The sequence below is a fragment of the Theropithecus gelada genome, chromosome 20 (genome assembly GCF_003255815.1).
Source record: "Theropithecus gelada isolate Dixy chromosome 20, Tgel_1.0, whole genome shotgun sequence".
Classification (NCBI taxonomy): domain Eukaryota; kingdom Metazoa; phylum Chordata; class Mammalia; order Primates; family Cercopithecidae; genus Theropithecus; species Theropithecus gelada.
Window position 1 is genome coordinate 49,542,067 of NC_037688.1, and position 13,806 is coordinate 49,555,872.

Consider the following 13,806-nt stretch of genomic DNA (forward strand, 5'->3'; position numbering starts at 1 on the left):
TCTGCCACACGGCTGCCCCAAGACCTTGCCTGTAGCACCTGGCTTACTCTCAACCCACGCCTCATCCTGTGAGATCTACCATCAAAATATGCCTCAATCTCTAGACACTTCTGCTGACAAATGTCGTTCCTGGTTAAAAACCCATGTGTGAGGCCAGGCGCAGTGGCTCACGCCTATAATCCCAGCACTTTGGGAGGCCGAGGCAGGCAGATCACCTGAGGTCAGGAGTTTGAGACTAGTTGGCCGACATGGTGAAACCCCATCTCTACTAAAAAAAAAAAAAAAAAAATACAAGGCCGGGCGCAGTGGCTCATGCCTGTAATCCTAGCACTTTGGGAGGCCGAGGCGGGTGGATCACCAGGGTCGGGAATTCAAACCAGCCTGACCAACATGGAGAAACCCTGACTCTACTAAAAGTACAAAATTAGCCGGGCGTGGTGGCGCATGCCTGTAATCTCAGCTACTCAGGAGGCTGAGGCAGGAGAATCACTTGAACCTGGGAGGCAGACACTGCGGTGAGCTGAGATCGTGCCATTGCACTCCAGCCTGGGGAACAAGAGTGAAACTCCATCTCAAAAAAAGAAAAAAAAAAAAAAATTAGCTGGGCATGGTGGTGTGCACCTGTAATCCCAGCTACTTAGGAGGTTGAGGCAGGAGAATCTCTTGGACCTGGGAAGCGGAGGCGCAGTAAGCCAAGATCGTGCCATTGTACTCCAGCCTGGGCGATAGAGTGAAACTCTGTCTCAAAACAAAACAAAGGCCGGGCGCGGTGGCTCAAGCCTGTAATCCCAGCACTTTGGGAGGCCGAGACGGGCGGATCACGAGGTCAGGAGATCGAGACCATCCTGGCTAACACGATGAAACCCCGTCTCTACCAAAAGATACAAAAAACTAGCCGGGCGTGGTGGCGGGCACCTGTAGTCCCAGCTACTCCGGAGGCTGAGGCAGGAGAATGGCGTGAACCCGGGAGGCGGAGCTTGCAGTGAGCCGAGATCCGGCCACTGCAATCCAGCCTGGGCGACAGAGCGAGACTCCGTCTCAAAAAAAAAACCAAAAAACAAAAAAAACAAAACAAAACAAAACTAAACTAAACATCTATGTGTGACTTTTCAAGCCCAACCATAGACAATAACAAGGCCTCACCTAGCAGGCCTCACAGGGGAAGCTTTCTTCCCTGCACCAGACTTGGAGCTCGGCCAGCACACTGTGGTTTCACGCACCCTGCGTGGCCACGCTCCTAGGTGCATTCCCAGCCCCGGGGCCTTCTTTCCTAGGTCTCCTGCTCTGAGGCCTTGGGCTTAACTAAAGGCTTAACCCTTATTTCTGGCTTGCTGCTGCAGTGGCTCCCTGACACCTGACAGCGCCTCTCCCACCACCACTCTGCTCAAAGCCATGGTCACCTCTCACTCTTCAAACCGGTTCGCTGCTTCCAGTCCTGCCTCCCGCTTCAGTCTGATGGCAGCTCAGCAGCCAGAGCAACCCTTTGGATGGGAAATAAGCACAGAAGATTCTGCTTGGTTCCCAATAATTCCCACCTCAGAGGCAAAGGCAAAGGCTTTCCAGGGGCTTCCCAAGCACTAGAGGGTCTGTCACTCCCAACCCTCATCACATTGCCTCCTTGCTTTTTCTCAAACACACAAAACACATTCTTTTTTTTTTCCCCCAGATAAGGTCTCGTTCTGTTGCCTAGACTGGAGGGCAGTGGCCTGAACATGGCTCGACTGCCTGGGCTCAAGAGATCCTCTCACTTTAGCCTCCTGAGCAGCTGGGACCACAGGTGTGCACCACCACGCCTTGCTAATTCTCTTCTTTATTTGGTGAAAATGGCATCTCACTATGTTGCCCAGGTTGGTCTCGAACTCTTGGCCTCAAAGGATCCTCCCACCTCAGCCTCCCAAAATGCTTGGCTTACAGAAGTGAGTCACCGCACCCAGCCCCAAACAAATTCTCATCCTGAGACACCCTGTCGCCACCCGCCAACTGCACAACTCACTCTTTCCCTCCCTCAGATCTTTGCTGGAAACACCATCCAATCTATGAGGCCTTCCTAATCGCCCTATTTAAGATCACCCCGGGCAGCATCCATCCCCATGCCAGCTTATTATTCTCCACAGACTGCACTGCATCTGACCTTCCACAACTCTTACATTATTGTTCACAGTCTGACTCCTCCAACTAAACAGCAGAAACACATGATTTCTGTCCTTTTTGTCCACAACTGTATCCCCAGCGCTTGAATGCTACCTGACAAATACTAAGCTTTTAATAAATAGTTGAATTACTGGATTATGAATTTGCCTTTATCCAAACGCTGATGAGCACAAAACTGACAAACAGCCCTCAATTAAGGAGGAAGAAAAGCAGCGGAGCTGTATCAGACTCCTTCCATTTCAAAGTTCAAGAAATCAATGCTCCATCGCTCACTACAAGGCTTTCGTTGTCCTTACCTTTGAGCCAAGATCAAACTTGAATTTGTTGACATCTTCCTCTACTATTTCAGAGCCCTCCATCCCCTTGGTCTTCATAGCATTATAAAGGACAGATGTGATCTTCAACAGCTCTTTTACTGCATACCCATCTGCTTGATAAAGCTTCTTAGTGTTGAGTTTTATATGTGCCTTGGTGGCCTATTTTTAGACCAAAAAAAAAAGTTGAGGGCCCTTTCCATGTAATGTCTAAACCAAATCCCATGTAGGTAAGTTGAAAATGCCTCTGCTGACAACTGGGATACAACCTAATAAGAGTAAGCATTCAAGTGACTCAAACATTGTGAGTGGGTATATAAACTAGGACAATCTTGATGGAAAGCAACTTGGTAAAAGATGCCAAAATTACAAATGTACATATCTTTTGATCCAGCAATTCCAAATCTAAGAACTTATTCTAGGGACATACTCAAACAAAAACAAAATCAGATGTACAGGGTACTTGTTATAGCACTGTTTCAAACAGGAAAGCTTGAGACAACCTAAAAGCCTACCTATATAAATTACATAAATTATGGCATATCCATGCAAACAATACCACTCAGGTGTAAACAGAATGAGGAAATTCTATATATATTTGGAAAGTTCTCTAAAATATACCACTAAGTAAAACAAGATGCTAAACACCTTGTAGTGTACAGTAAGTACATCAAGTAGTATACAGTACCATTTGTTTAAAATAAAGGAAAAAAATATTTTTATTTGCAGATACACACACACACACACACACTCTGGAAGAGATTTAAAATAGTGATTATTTGGAATAGAACTCGGCCCAGGACAGACAGTGTAGAAAGTCATTTTACTCCATTTTGTTACATAATGTTTGTAATTAATTAATTTATTTTTTTAAAGATAGGGTCTCACTCTGTCACCTGGGCTGGAGTGCAATGACATGATCATGGCTCACTGCGGCTTCAACCTCCCGGGCTCAAGCAATCCTCCCACCTCAGCCTCCCAAGTAACTGAGACTACAGGCACATGTCACCAGACCCACCTAATTTTTTTTTAATTTATTTTTTGTAGAGACAGGATCTTACTACATCACCCAGGCTATTCTCAAACTCCTGGACTCAAGCTATCCTCCCACCTTGGCCTGCTAAAGTGCTAGGATTACAGGCATGAACAACCAAGCCCAGCCTACTTTCAATCTGTGAGCCACGAAATATGTTACCTATTCAAAAATAAAGAAACAAAATTCTTTTTTTTTTTGATGGAGTCTCGCTCTGTTGCCCAGGCTGGAGTGCAGTGGTGTGATCTCAGCTCACTGCAAGCTCCGCCTCCCGGGTTCACACCATTCTCCCACCTCAACCTCCCAAGTAATTGGGACTACAGGCACCCACCACCACACCCAGCTAATTTTTTGTATTTTTAGTGGTTAGCCAGGATGGTCTCAATCTCCTGACCTCGTGATCCGCCTGCTTCAGCCTCCCAAAGTGCTGGGATTACAGGCATGAGCCACCATGCCTGGTATAAACAAAATTCTTAAGAAATAATGAATTAAAAGACAAACAAACAAAAAGAACTTCGCTGGTGAAATGGCGCCACAGAAACCCAGCAATGGAATGGTTTTAGAAGGCAAACTCAGGCCAGGCATGTGGTGGCTCACATCTGTAATCCCAACACTTTGGGAGGCCAAGGCAGGTGGATCACGTGAGGATGGGAGTTTGAGAACAGTCTGGCCAACATGGTGAAACCCAGTCTCTACTAAAAACACAAAAATTCGCCAGGTGTGGTGGTGTGTGCCTGTAATCTCAGCTACTCAGGAGGCTGAGACAGGAGAACCCCCCAGGAGGTGGAGGTTGCAGTGAGCCAAGATTGCACCACTGCACTCCAGCCTGGGCGAGAGAATGAGACTCCATCTCAAAAAAAAAAAAGAAAGAAAAATTCAATTACTCAGTTTCAAAGTAGCCCTAACAAGGAGTCATCCTTTCTAGTTTGCTTAATTTTACAACTCCACAAAATAAGTGTCCACTAACCATGAACTGGGCAATTGCCTTAATGAAGAAAACTCGGTCCTGTTCAGTGTCCACGTCAGGCGGGATGTCAGTCTGGGGCTCATACCTATCAGAGAGGTAACAGGAGAGAGCATAGGTTAACCAAGGAGAAAGTCCACTAAAGAGAATGTGGGCAACTGAGAGGACAGGGGGTCTGGAACAAAGCTCTCCAAGTCCCCAAGTGTGATAGTAAGATCAATGCAAACTTCAAAAGTAAAACCAAAATACCAAGGGAGCAAATCCCCACCTAAGAACAAAAGATATCAAAAACTAAATGTGGGTCTCAGCTTATAAAATTAAATCTCTCTCAGACCTCAACATGTCATGAAACTAATCAGAACTGCTACCCTGGCTGACGGCCCTTGACTCAGAGCAGTGCTAGGGCTGATTAGTCAGCTCTAAGCAGCAGCAGAGTTGACGAAGTTATTTTCTTCAAGGTATTGATACCAGGGGTCAGCAGACTGCAGCCTCCAACCTGTACAGCCTCCAAACTAAGAACTCTTTTTACATTTTAATAAAAAGAAGAGACAATAGAGATCGTATGCAGTCTCTTAATTTTATGTTTAGCAAAGGTAAAATGTTTATTATCTGGTGCTTAACAGAAAAAGCTGCCAACCCTGAATCATATATCATATTCAATTTTTCACAGAAAAAGAAACCTACATTATTTCTAATCAACTGTATTGATTAGAACGTGCAAAAAGGCCCCTGTCACTCTGCAGTGAGGGGCTGAAGAGCAGCCTGGCCCAGCACCCTACTGAGGAATACTCAGTCTCCTTTCACCACTTCCTGGTATATTTCCCTCTCCCACAGCATTTTTTAAACTCCACTGATTTTTTGGTTTTTTTTTTTTTTTTTTTTTGAGACACAGTCTCAATCTGCCCGGGCTGGTGTGCAGTAGCATGATCAGTGGCACTGCAGCCTCAAACTCCTAGGATTAGGTGATCCTCCTGCCTCAGCCTCCTGAGTAGCTGGAACTATGAGTGTGCACCACCCACGCTCAGCTAATTGTTCTTTTGTGTGTGGAGACAGGGTCGTGCTATGTTGACCAGGCTGGTCTCGAATTCCTGAGATTATAAAGTGCTGGGATTATAGGAACGAGCCACTGTGCCCAGCCACAGCTACGTTTCAACAGATTACAATTGGGTCTGTCAAACTCAAACAACTCTTCCTTTTGCAGCATCACAACTATGTCCTGTTTTCTAGGTGACTAACAAATAAAATCCAGTATTCACTCTTAGACATCAATAAAGTGCAGTTCTAACCTTTTCACAAGCCAGAGAAGCACTTCAGATACAAGTCCAAAATTGGGTGTACGGAAATTTTCCATAGAAATATGTCGAGGGTATCCCAGGGCTCTCATCATCTCTGTGAAATCTGTCCAAGGAAAAATATAATTCATTCAGTTCCCTGTCACATAGCAACTACTTGTTAACTTAGATATTGTCTTTACTTTTCCTTCTTATTGCCAATCTATTGACAGCTTTAGGGATTATCTGTCAACTTTCTACAAGGGAACATAAAAAAGAGATAAAATTTAAAATACCAAAAATGCTACCTAAAAAGCATGTAAGTTCAATGGGAGAAGTAGATGGCTATACATGAAAATAGAATTGAGGGATTAGCTGTGAATTTCATCTCTCTTTAATATCTCATTTCTTTTTACTGCTAAAAGTAAGAAACACCTGTCCTTACAAAATGTCATGAAGAAAAAGTATTTTTATCCTTTTCTTTTTCTTTTTTTTTGTTTTTGAGACAGAGTCTCGCTCTGTCGCCTAGGCTGGAGTGCAGTGGCCTGATTTCGGCTCACTGCAAGCTCCGCCTCCCGGGTTCACGCCATTCTCCTGCCTCAGCCTCCGGAGTAGCTGGGACTACAGGCGCCCACCACCACGCCCGGCTAATTTTTTTTTGTATTTTTAGTAGAGACGGGGTTTCACTGTGTTCGCCAGGATGGTCTCGATCTCCTGACCTTATGATCCGCCTGCCTTGGCCTCCCAAAGTGCTGGGATTACAGGTGTGAGCCACTGTGCCCGGCCTAGAAAAAGTTGTTTTTTTTTTTTTTGAGACGGAGTCTTGCTGTGTCACCCAGGGTGGAGTGCGGTGGCCGGATCTCAGCTCACTGCAAGCTCCGCCTCCCGGGTTTTTACGCCATTCTCCTGCCTCAGCCTCCCGAGTAGCCGGGACTACAGGCGCCCGCCACCTCGCCCGGCTAGTTTTTTGTATTTTTTAGTAGAGACGGGGTTTCAACGTGTTAGCCAGGATGCTCTCGATCTCCTGACCTCATGATCCGCCCGTCTCGGCCTCCCAAAGTGCTGGGATTACAGGCTTGAGCCACCGCACCTGGCCCGAAAAAGTATTTTTAAATGTCAACAGTGGTCTGACTCAAATTCAGCTGATTAAAAATTATTTTAAAATGTTAACAGTGGTTATTTCTGAGGCGAATCGGTAGGATAACATTCATGTTTCTGAGTTGTCTTTTTTTTTTAAATTTTAGTGAGCATATAGGACCCAAATAACATGTTTTAAAGATCAGTTGCCATGTATTTAGGGAAATCTTAAATACAGTGGCTGAACTACACAACCATGTTTAGATTTATTACAAAACAGATTAAGTAATAGTATTACTAATACTTGTTGATCCATAGGTTGGGGTCACCTCGGGAAAAGCATTAGTGCTTTCAAGAGAGGAGGACTTGGAAATGAACACCACAAACATTGTTGAGGTCCCATGATGTACCAAGATTTACATTCAGTGTGCTTCCTGGTTATTTAAGGTCTGTCTGCACTCTTCTTGAAGATCCATGTTCAAAATGGTCCATCAATGTTCACAAATAACCTACCCGAGTACTGGAAGTCAAGTCAGACTTCGCAAGACAATGGAAGAAAAAGTGTGAGCACAGGAAACAGCAAAGTCACAAAGGGACTCTGTAACTGTTTTCTGGGAAATGTGAATATGGAGATTTAAAAAAAAATAGCTGGGTGTGGTGGTCCATGCCTGTGGTCCCAGTTATTCAGCAGGCTGAGGTGTGAGGATCACCTGAGCCCAGGAGGTTGCAGTGAGCTGAGATCATGTGACTGCACTCCAGCCTGGGTAACAGAGTGAGACCCTGTCTCAGAAAGAAAAACAAAAAAAGGCCGGGCGCGGGTGGTTCATGCCTGTAATCTCAGCACTTTGGGAGCCGAGGAGGGTAGATCACCTGAGGTCAGGAGTTCAAGACCAGCCTGGCTAAAATGGTAAAACCCCACCTCTACTAAAAATACAAAAGTTGCTGGGCACCGTGGCTCACGCCTGTAATCCCAGCACTTTGGGAGGCCGAGGCGGGCGGATCATGAGGTCAGGAGATCGAGACCGTCCTGGCTACCACAGTGAAACCCCGTCTCTACTAAAAATACAAAAAAATTAGTCAGGTGTGGTGGCAGGCACCTGTAGTCCCAGCTACTTGGGAGGCTGAGGCAGGAGAATGGCGTGAACTCGGGAGGCGAAGCTTGTAGTGAGCCGAGATTGCATCACTGCACTCCAGCCTGGGCGAGAGCAAGATTCCATCTCAAAAATAAATAAATAAATAAAAACAAAAATACAAAAGTTAGGTGGGCGTGGTGGCGGGCACCTATAATTCCAGATATTCAAGAGACTGGGGCAGGAGAATCACTTGAACCTGGGAGGCAGAAGTTGCAGTGAGCCAAGATCACACCATTGCACTCCAGCCTGGGCAAGAGAGCAGCCTTTCCTTCACACAGTAAAGCACTGCCTAAATACTTCTGACTACTAGGTACTAGTCAAGTTCTGTTAATGTTGCAGTGTTATTGTCAAAATTGAGACTAATTTGAGTAAGATCCTTACCACACAACGCACAAGTGCAGAGCATTAATTTAAGGTCAAAATATTTTGAAATCTCCGTGTATGGTCTTCCCAACAAAACCCCATTCTACGTCCCCTGGCAGGGTGCTGGCCTCTCTAAAAACTATGTGGGAGGAGACACTCATCCCGTATGATGTGTGGCCACCAAAAACCTTCAAACTCCAGAGGACAGGATTCACACTCTGGTGCTCAGTGGCTGCATGAATAAAAGGTAATGCGTTTTCCTAGATATTTTTACATTGTAGAAAAGAGCAATTCATAACCAAAGGAGTAATCTCTAATGCTAAAATTTCAGGCACCAGTAATTTGCTGAGAAAATTGACTCTTTAAGAGACCCCTAAGATCACACCAAATTGGCAATCATCTACTATTCCTTTTTTTTTTTTTTAAGACAGTTCCACTCTGTCGCCCAGGATGGAGAGCAGTGGTATGATCTCTCACTGCAACTTCTGCCTCCAGGGATCAAGCAATTCTCCTGCCTCAGCTTCCCGAGTAGCTGGGACCACAGGTGTGCGCCACCATGCCCTAATTTTTTGAATTTTTAGCAGAGGCGGGATTTCACCATGTTGGCCAGGCTAGTCTTGAATTCCTGACCTTCAGTGATCCGCCTGCCTCAGTCTTCCAAAGTGCTGGGATTACAGGCGTGAGCCACTGTGCCCGGTCATAACCAACACTCTTAGCCTCATTCTTCCACTTCCCCACCCTCTTAGCAAAGGAATTCGAGCTCCCTTCTCCTCACCAGCCCTGCAGAAAGGATGCAGACGGAGTTCAGGAGGTCTGGAGTTCAGGCAACCTGAATTCAATCCCCAGTGCCACCTCCTATCGCCTGTGTCACCTGCTCAAGTTACCTGACCTCTCTGTGCCCGTTTCCTCACTTCCAGATGCAGGCGGTACAGTTGTTCAGATGATTAAAATGAAATGCACATAACACAGAGTGGGCCCTGGCAGATCGTTAAAACTCAAAAAATGTTAGCTGCAATGATCATCACCCAGCCCCTCTCCTCGGTTTCGCTGCTGTTTTTTGTTTTGGTTTGGTTTGGGGTTTTCTGTTTTTGTTTGTTCGTTTGTTGGTTGAGATGGAATTTCGCTCTTGTCCCCCAGGCTGGAGTGCAATGGTCCGATCTCGACTCACCGCAACCTTCGCCTCCCGGGTTCAAGCGATTCTCCTGCTTCAGCCTCCCGAGTAGCTGGGATTACAGGCGCCCGCCACCACCCCTCGGCTAATTTTGTAATTTTAGTAGAGACGGGGGGTTTCTTCATGTTGGTCAGGCTGGTCTCGAACTCCCGACCTCAGGTGATTCGCCCGCCCCGGCCTCCCAAAGTGCTGGGATTACAGGCGTGAGCCACCAAGCCCAGCGTGCTGTTCGGTTTTCTAAGCGCTAAGCTAACCCAACTCAAAAAATAGTCTCTAAATTATCCATGCATTTTCCAATACTGTAGCTAACAGCGGCATGCAGCTACACAAATAGAAATGAGTTACACTTAAAATTTCAGTTATTCATCTGCACTAGCCACGTTTCGAGCGCTTTGAGCCAAACGCGGCCAGTGGCAGATAAAGAACTTTCCATCCTCGCTAGAAATGGCCTAAGAAGGGCCTGGGGCACTCGGCGGGGTTGCAGCCGCGGGTCAGAGGCGTTCCTTGAGGCGCAGAGGCCCGAAAGGAGGCTCTGGCAGCGCAAGCCTCAGAGGTCGCCTACATAGGGGACCCGGCAGGCAGGAGCCCTGACTCTCTGGAAGACCCGCAGGTCACAGGGGCGCGGGGCTGCCTTACTGCGGAGGTCGCGGAAAGACATGACGCTCAGGTCCCGAGGAGCCCAGGGTCGCAGCTGCTCGCCCCTCAGCGCTCACAGGCTCAGCGCTCGCCGGTCTCTATGGCAACCAAAGGACCCTTGGACGGCGCACGGTCAGGGACAAATAAGAGAGGAAGCGAAGGCGCCGCGGTTCGTGCACGCGTACAGGGAGAGCGGGCGGGCAGAGGGCGCTCCTGAGACGTCTAGGGCAGAGGGCGTGGTGATCCCAGCGTCTATGGGGGCTGCAAGCTCCCCGGCTTCTGGGCCTGTGTTTAAACGCTTTGCGGACGTTTCGCGCTGGCTGACAGACTCTAAGTACCTACTATGTGCTTGACATTGCGCTAGGCGCTTCCCATAATGCTTATTTCCCCCTTATTTCTATAAAGAATGCACGATACTCGGCCGGGCGCGATGGCTCACGCCCATAATCGCAGCACTTTGGGATGCCGAGGCGGGCTGATCACTTCAGGTCAGGAGTTAGAGACCAACCTGGCCAACATGGCGAAACCCCCGTCTCTACCAAAAAATACAAAAATTAGCCAAGTGTGTGGCGCACACCTGTAATCCCAGCTACTCGGGAGGCTGAGGCAGAAGAATTACTTGAACCCGGGAGGTGGAGGTTGCAGTGAGCCGAGATCACGCCACTGCACTCCACTCCGGCCTGGCGACAGACCGAGACTCTGTCTAAAAAAAAAAAAAAAAAGAATGCACTATACTCAGGAAGCCGGCCTTCCCGGGTCCAAGGCACAGCGCGCTCGCCGTCGGAATCCGGTTGTGGAGCGGAGGACGGGACCACTATGGGCGCCCAGAGGCAGGCCAGGCCCGGGTCTCGCGCACGCGCAGACGGCTCGGGCTTCGCAACAGGCCGGAAAGCTGCCCACAGCCGCGCGTGCGGTGCGGGTCAAGGAAGCCTCGGCGTCTGCATGAGGGCGCCAGCAGGCGGCCGGAAAGGGCCCCCCCACCATGTGTGAACTGGGGAGATACCCCGACAGGCGTGGCACAGCAGCCGGGTTTTGTAAGGTAGCTTGAGCAGGAACAAGGAAACAGCGTAGTGCACAAAGCGATTGGTCGGCATCAGGTTATTTCAGATGCGTTTCTTTGTATGGGTGAAAGCAGAGGGGGCTTCCTTATGCCAGCCTAGGTGGACAGGGCCCCTTCTGTTGGTTGCAGTGAATCTTTTGTGTTTTGGCACACTGGCCTGTCTCTAAGTTCGCTTTGATTACGTGGCACCTTGCACTAGCGGTTCCATTCTGGTTTGGTCTGGTCCGTTGGTACCTTGTGCAGGAGCTTGCTCCAAAACAATGGCCTCCCATAAATGTTACTTTACGTGTTATTAAGAAAAACAAAAGGTAAACCACAGTCTAGAAGAAAATATTCACAAAACACATATATGATAAAGAAACGTGTATTCAGAATGTATAAAGAACTCTCAACACTCAATAAGAAACAGTCTAGAGAATGGAGAAAACATTTTAAAAGATGCTTCACAAGGCCGGGTGCGGTGGCTCACATCTGTAATCCCAGCACTTTGGCAGGCTGAGGCGGGTGGATCACCTGAGGTCAGAAGTTCAAGAGCAGCCTGATCCACATGGTGAAACCCCATCGCTACTAAATATACAAAAATTAGCCAGACGTGGTGGCAGTCGCCTGTAATCTCAGCTACTCGAGAGGCTGAGGCAGGAGAATTGCTTGAAACCGGGGGTGGAGGTTGCAGTGAGCCGAGATCGCACCATTGCGCTCCAGCCTGGGCAACAAGAGCAAAAACTTCGTCTCAAAAAAAAAAAAAAAAAAGCCGGGCGCGGTGGCTCACGCCTGTAATCCTAGCACTTTGGGAGGCCGAGGCGGGCGGATCACAAGGTCAGGAGATCGAGACCACGGTGAAACCCCTTCTCTACTAAAAATACAAAAAATTAGCCGGGTGTGGTAGGGGGCGCCCCTATAGTCCCAGCTGCTCCGGAGGCTGAGGCAGGAGAATGGCGTGAACCCGGGAGGCGGAGCTTGCAGTGAGCTGAGATCGCGCCACCGGACTCCAGCCTGGGCAACAGAGCCAGACTCCGTCTGGAAAAAAAAACAAAACAAAACAAAACAAAACAAAAAAAACCTAAAAATTAAATCTAGATAAAATGGCTAAAACAACAAAAAACTCTTGACAATGACAAGAGCTTGAAACGATGTTGATCAACTTGAACTTTTTTATTTTTATTTCATTTATTATTATTATTATTTGAGACGGAGTCTTGCTCTTGTTGCCCAGGCTGGAGTGCAGTGGCACATTCTCAGCTCACTGCAACCTCCGCCTCCTGGGTTCAAGTCATTTTCCTGCCTCAGCCTCCGGAGTAGCTGGGATTACAGATGTGCACCACCACGCCCAGCTAAATTTTGTAATTTTAGTAGAGATGGAGTTTTGCCATGTTGGCGTGAGTCACCGCACGCAGCCTGCATTTCCCTGATGATTAAAGATGTTGAACATCTTTTTACATGTTTGGTGACCGTTTGTATATTTCCTTTGGAAAAATGTCCAGTCATGTTCTTTGCCCATTTGAAAATTGGGTTGTACATCCTTTTGTTTTTGAATTGTAAGAGTTCTTTATATATTCTGCATACGAGACCCTTATCAGATATATGATTTGCCAATATTTTCTTACATTTCATAGGTTGCCTTTTCACTTGTTTATTTGCATTTATTTATTTATTGTTTTGAGATGGAGTCTCGCTCTGTCACCCAGGCTGGAGTGTAGTGGCGAGATCTCAGCTCACTGCAAGCTCTGCCTCCAGGGTTCACACCATTCTCCTGCCTCGGCCTCTTAAGTAGCTGGGACTACAGGCGCCTGCCACCGCGCCCAGCTAATTTTTGTATTTTTAGTAGAGATGGGGTTTCACCATGTTAGCCAGGATGGTCTTGATCTCCTGACCACGTGATCCACCTGCCTTTGCCTCCCAAAGTGGTGGGATTACAGGTGTGAGCCACCGCGCCTGGGCTTTTTTCACTTGTTGTTATTGTTGTTGTTGTTGTTGTTGTTGTTGTTGTTGTTGTTTTAAGACAGGGTCTCACTCTCTTGCCCAGGCTGGAATGCAGTGGCGTGATGACAGCTCACTGTAACCCACTCCTGGGTTCAAACAATCCTCCTGCCTCAGCCTTCCAAGTAGGTGGGACTACAAGCACATGCCAACATTCCCAGCTTGTTTTCGTATTTTTTGTAGAGACAGGGTTTTGCTATGTTGCCCAGGCTGGTTTCCAGCTCCTGGGCTCAAGAGATCTGCCTGCCTCATCCTCCCATAGGGCTAGGATTACAGGTGTGAGCCACTGTGCCCATCTTCTTTTTTCTTCTTGATGGAGGTTTTGCAGCATGAAAGTTTTTAATCTTAATGAGGTACAATTTATCTATTTTTTCTTTTGGTGTCATATCCAAAAATCAATTGCCAAATCCCTGTGTTTTCTTCTGAAGGTTTTATCATTTTACCTCTTACATTTAGGTTTTGGGTCAATTCTCAGTTAATTTTTAAATTTGATGTGAGATAGGAATTCAACCTTTTTTTTTTTCTTTTTTTGCATGTGGCTGTTCATTTCTCCAGCAACATTTGTTGCAGAGACTATTGTTTCCTACATTGAATGGTCTTGGTACCTTTATCAAAATCAATTGACCACAGATGTATGGGTTTATTTCTGGGTTTTC

General features: G+C 47.1%; 1 protein-coding gene across 3 annotated transcripts in view; it reads right to left on the reverse strand.

Annotated features, from left to right (window-relative positions):
• The window catches only part of CLUAP1 (clusterin associated protein 1), a 39,687-nt gene extending 29,430 nt beyond the window's left edge, over positions 1-10,257 (reverse strand). For 2 of the 3 annotated variants that reach the window (XM_025371553.1, XM_025371554.1), the window contains exons 1-4: positions 10,114-10,257; positions 5,749-5,860; positions 4,466-4,550; positions 2,448-2,627 (exon numbers count right to left, since the gene is read on the reverse strand). In XM_025371553.1, the coding sequence (XP_025227338.1) occupies positions 2,448-2,627; positions 4,466-4,550; positions 5,749-5,860; positions 10,114-10,135 (399 nt within the window). In that variant the 5' untranslated portion in view covers positions 10,136-10,257. Of the gene's footprint in view, positions 1-621; positions 698-2,447; positions 2,628-4,465; positions 4,551-5,748; positions 5,861-10,113 lie in introns of those variants that run through there. The other variant, XM_025371555.1, reaches the window with a different exon arrangement.
• Positions 10,258-13,806: the final 3,549 nt, after the last annotated feature.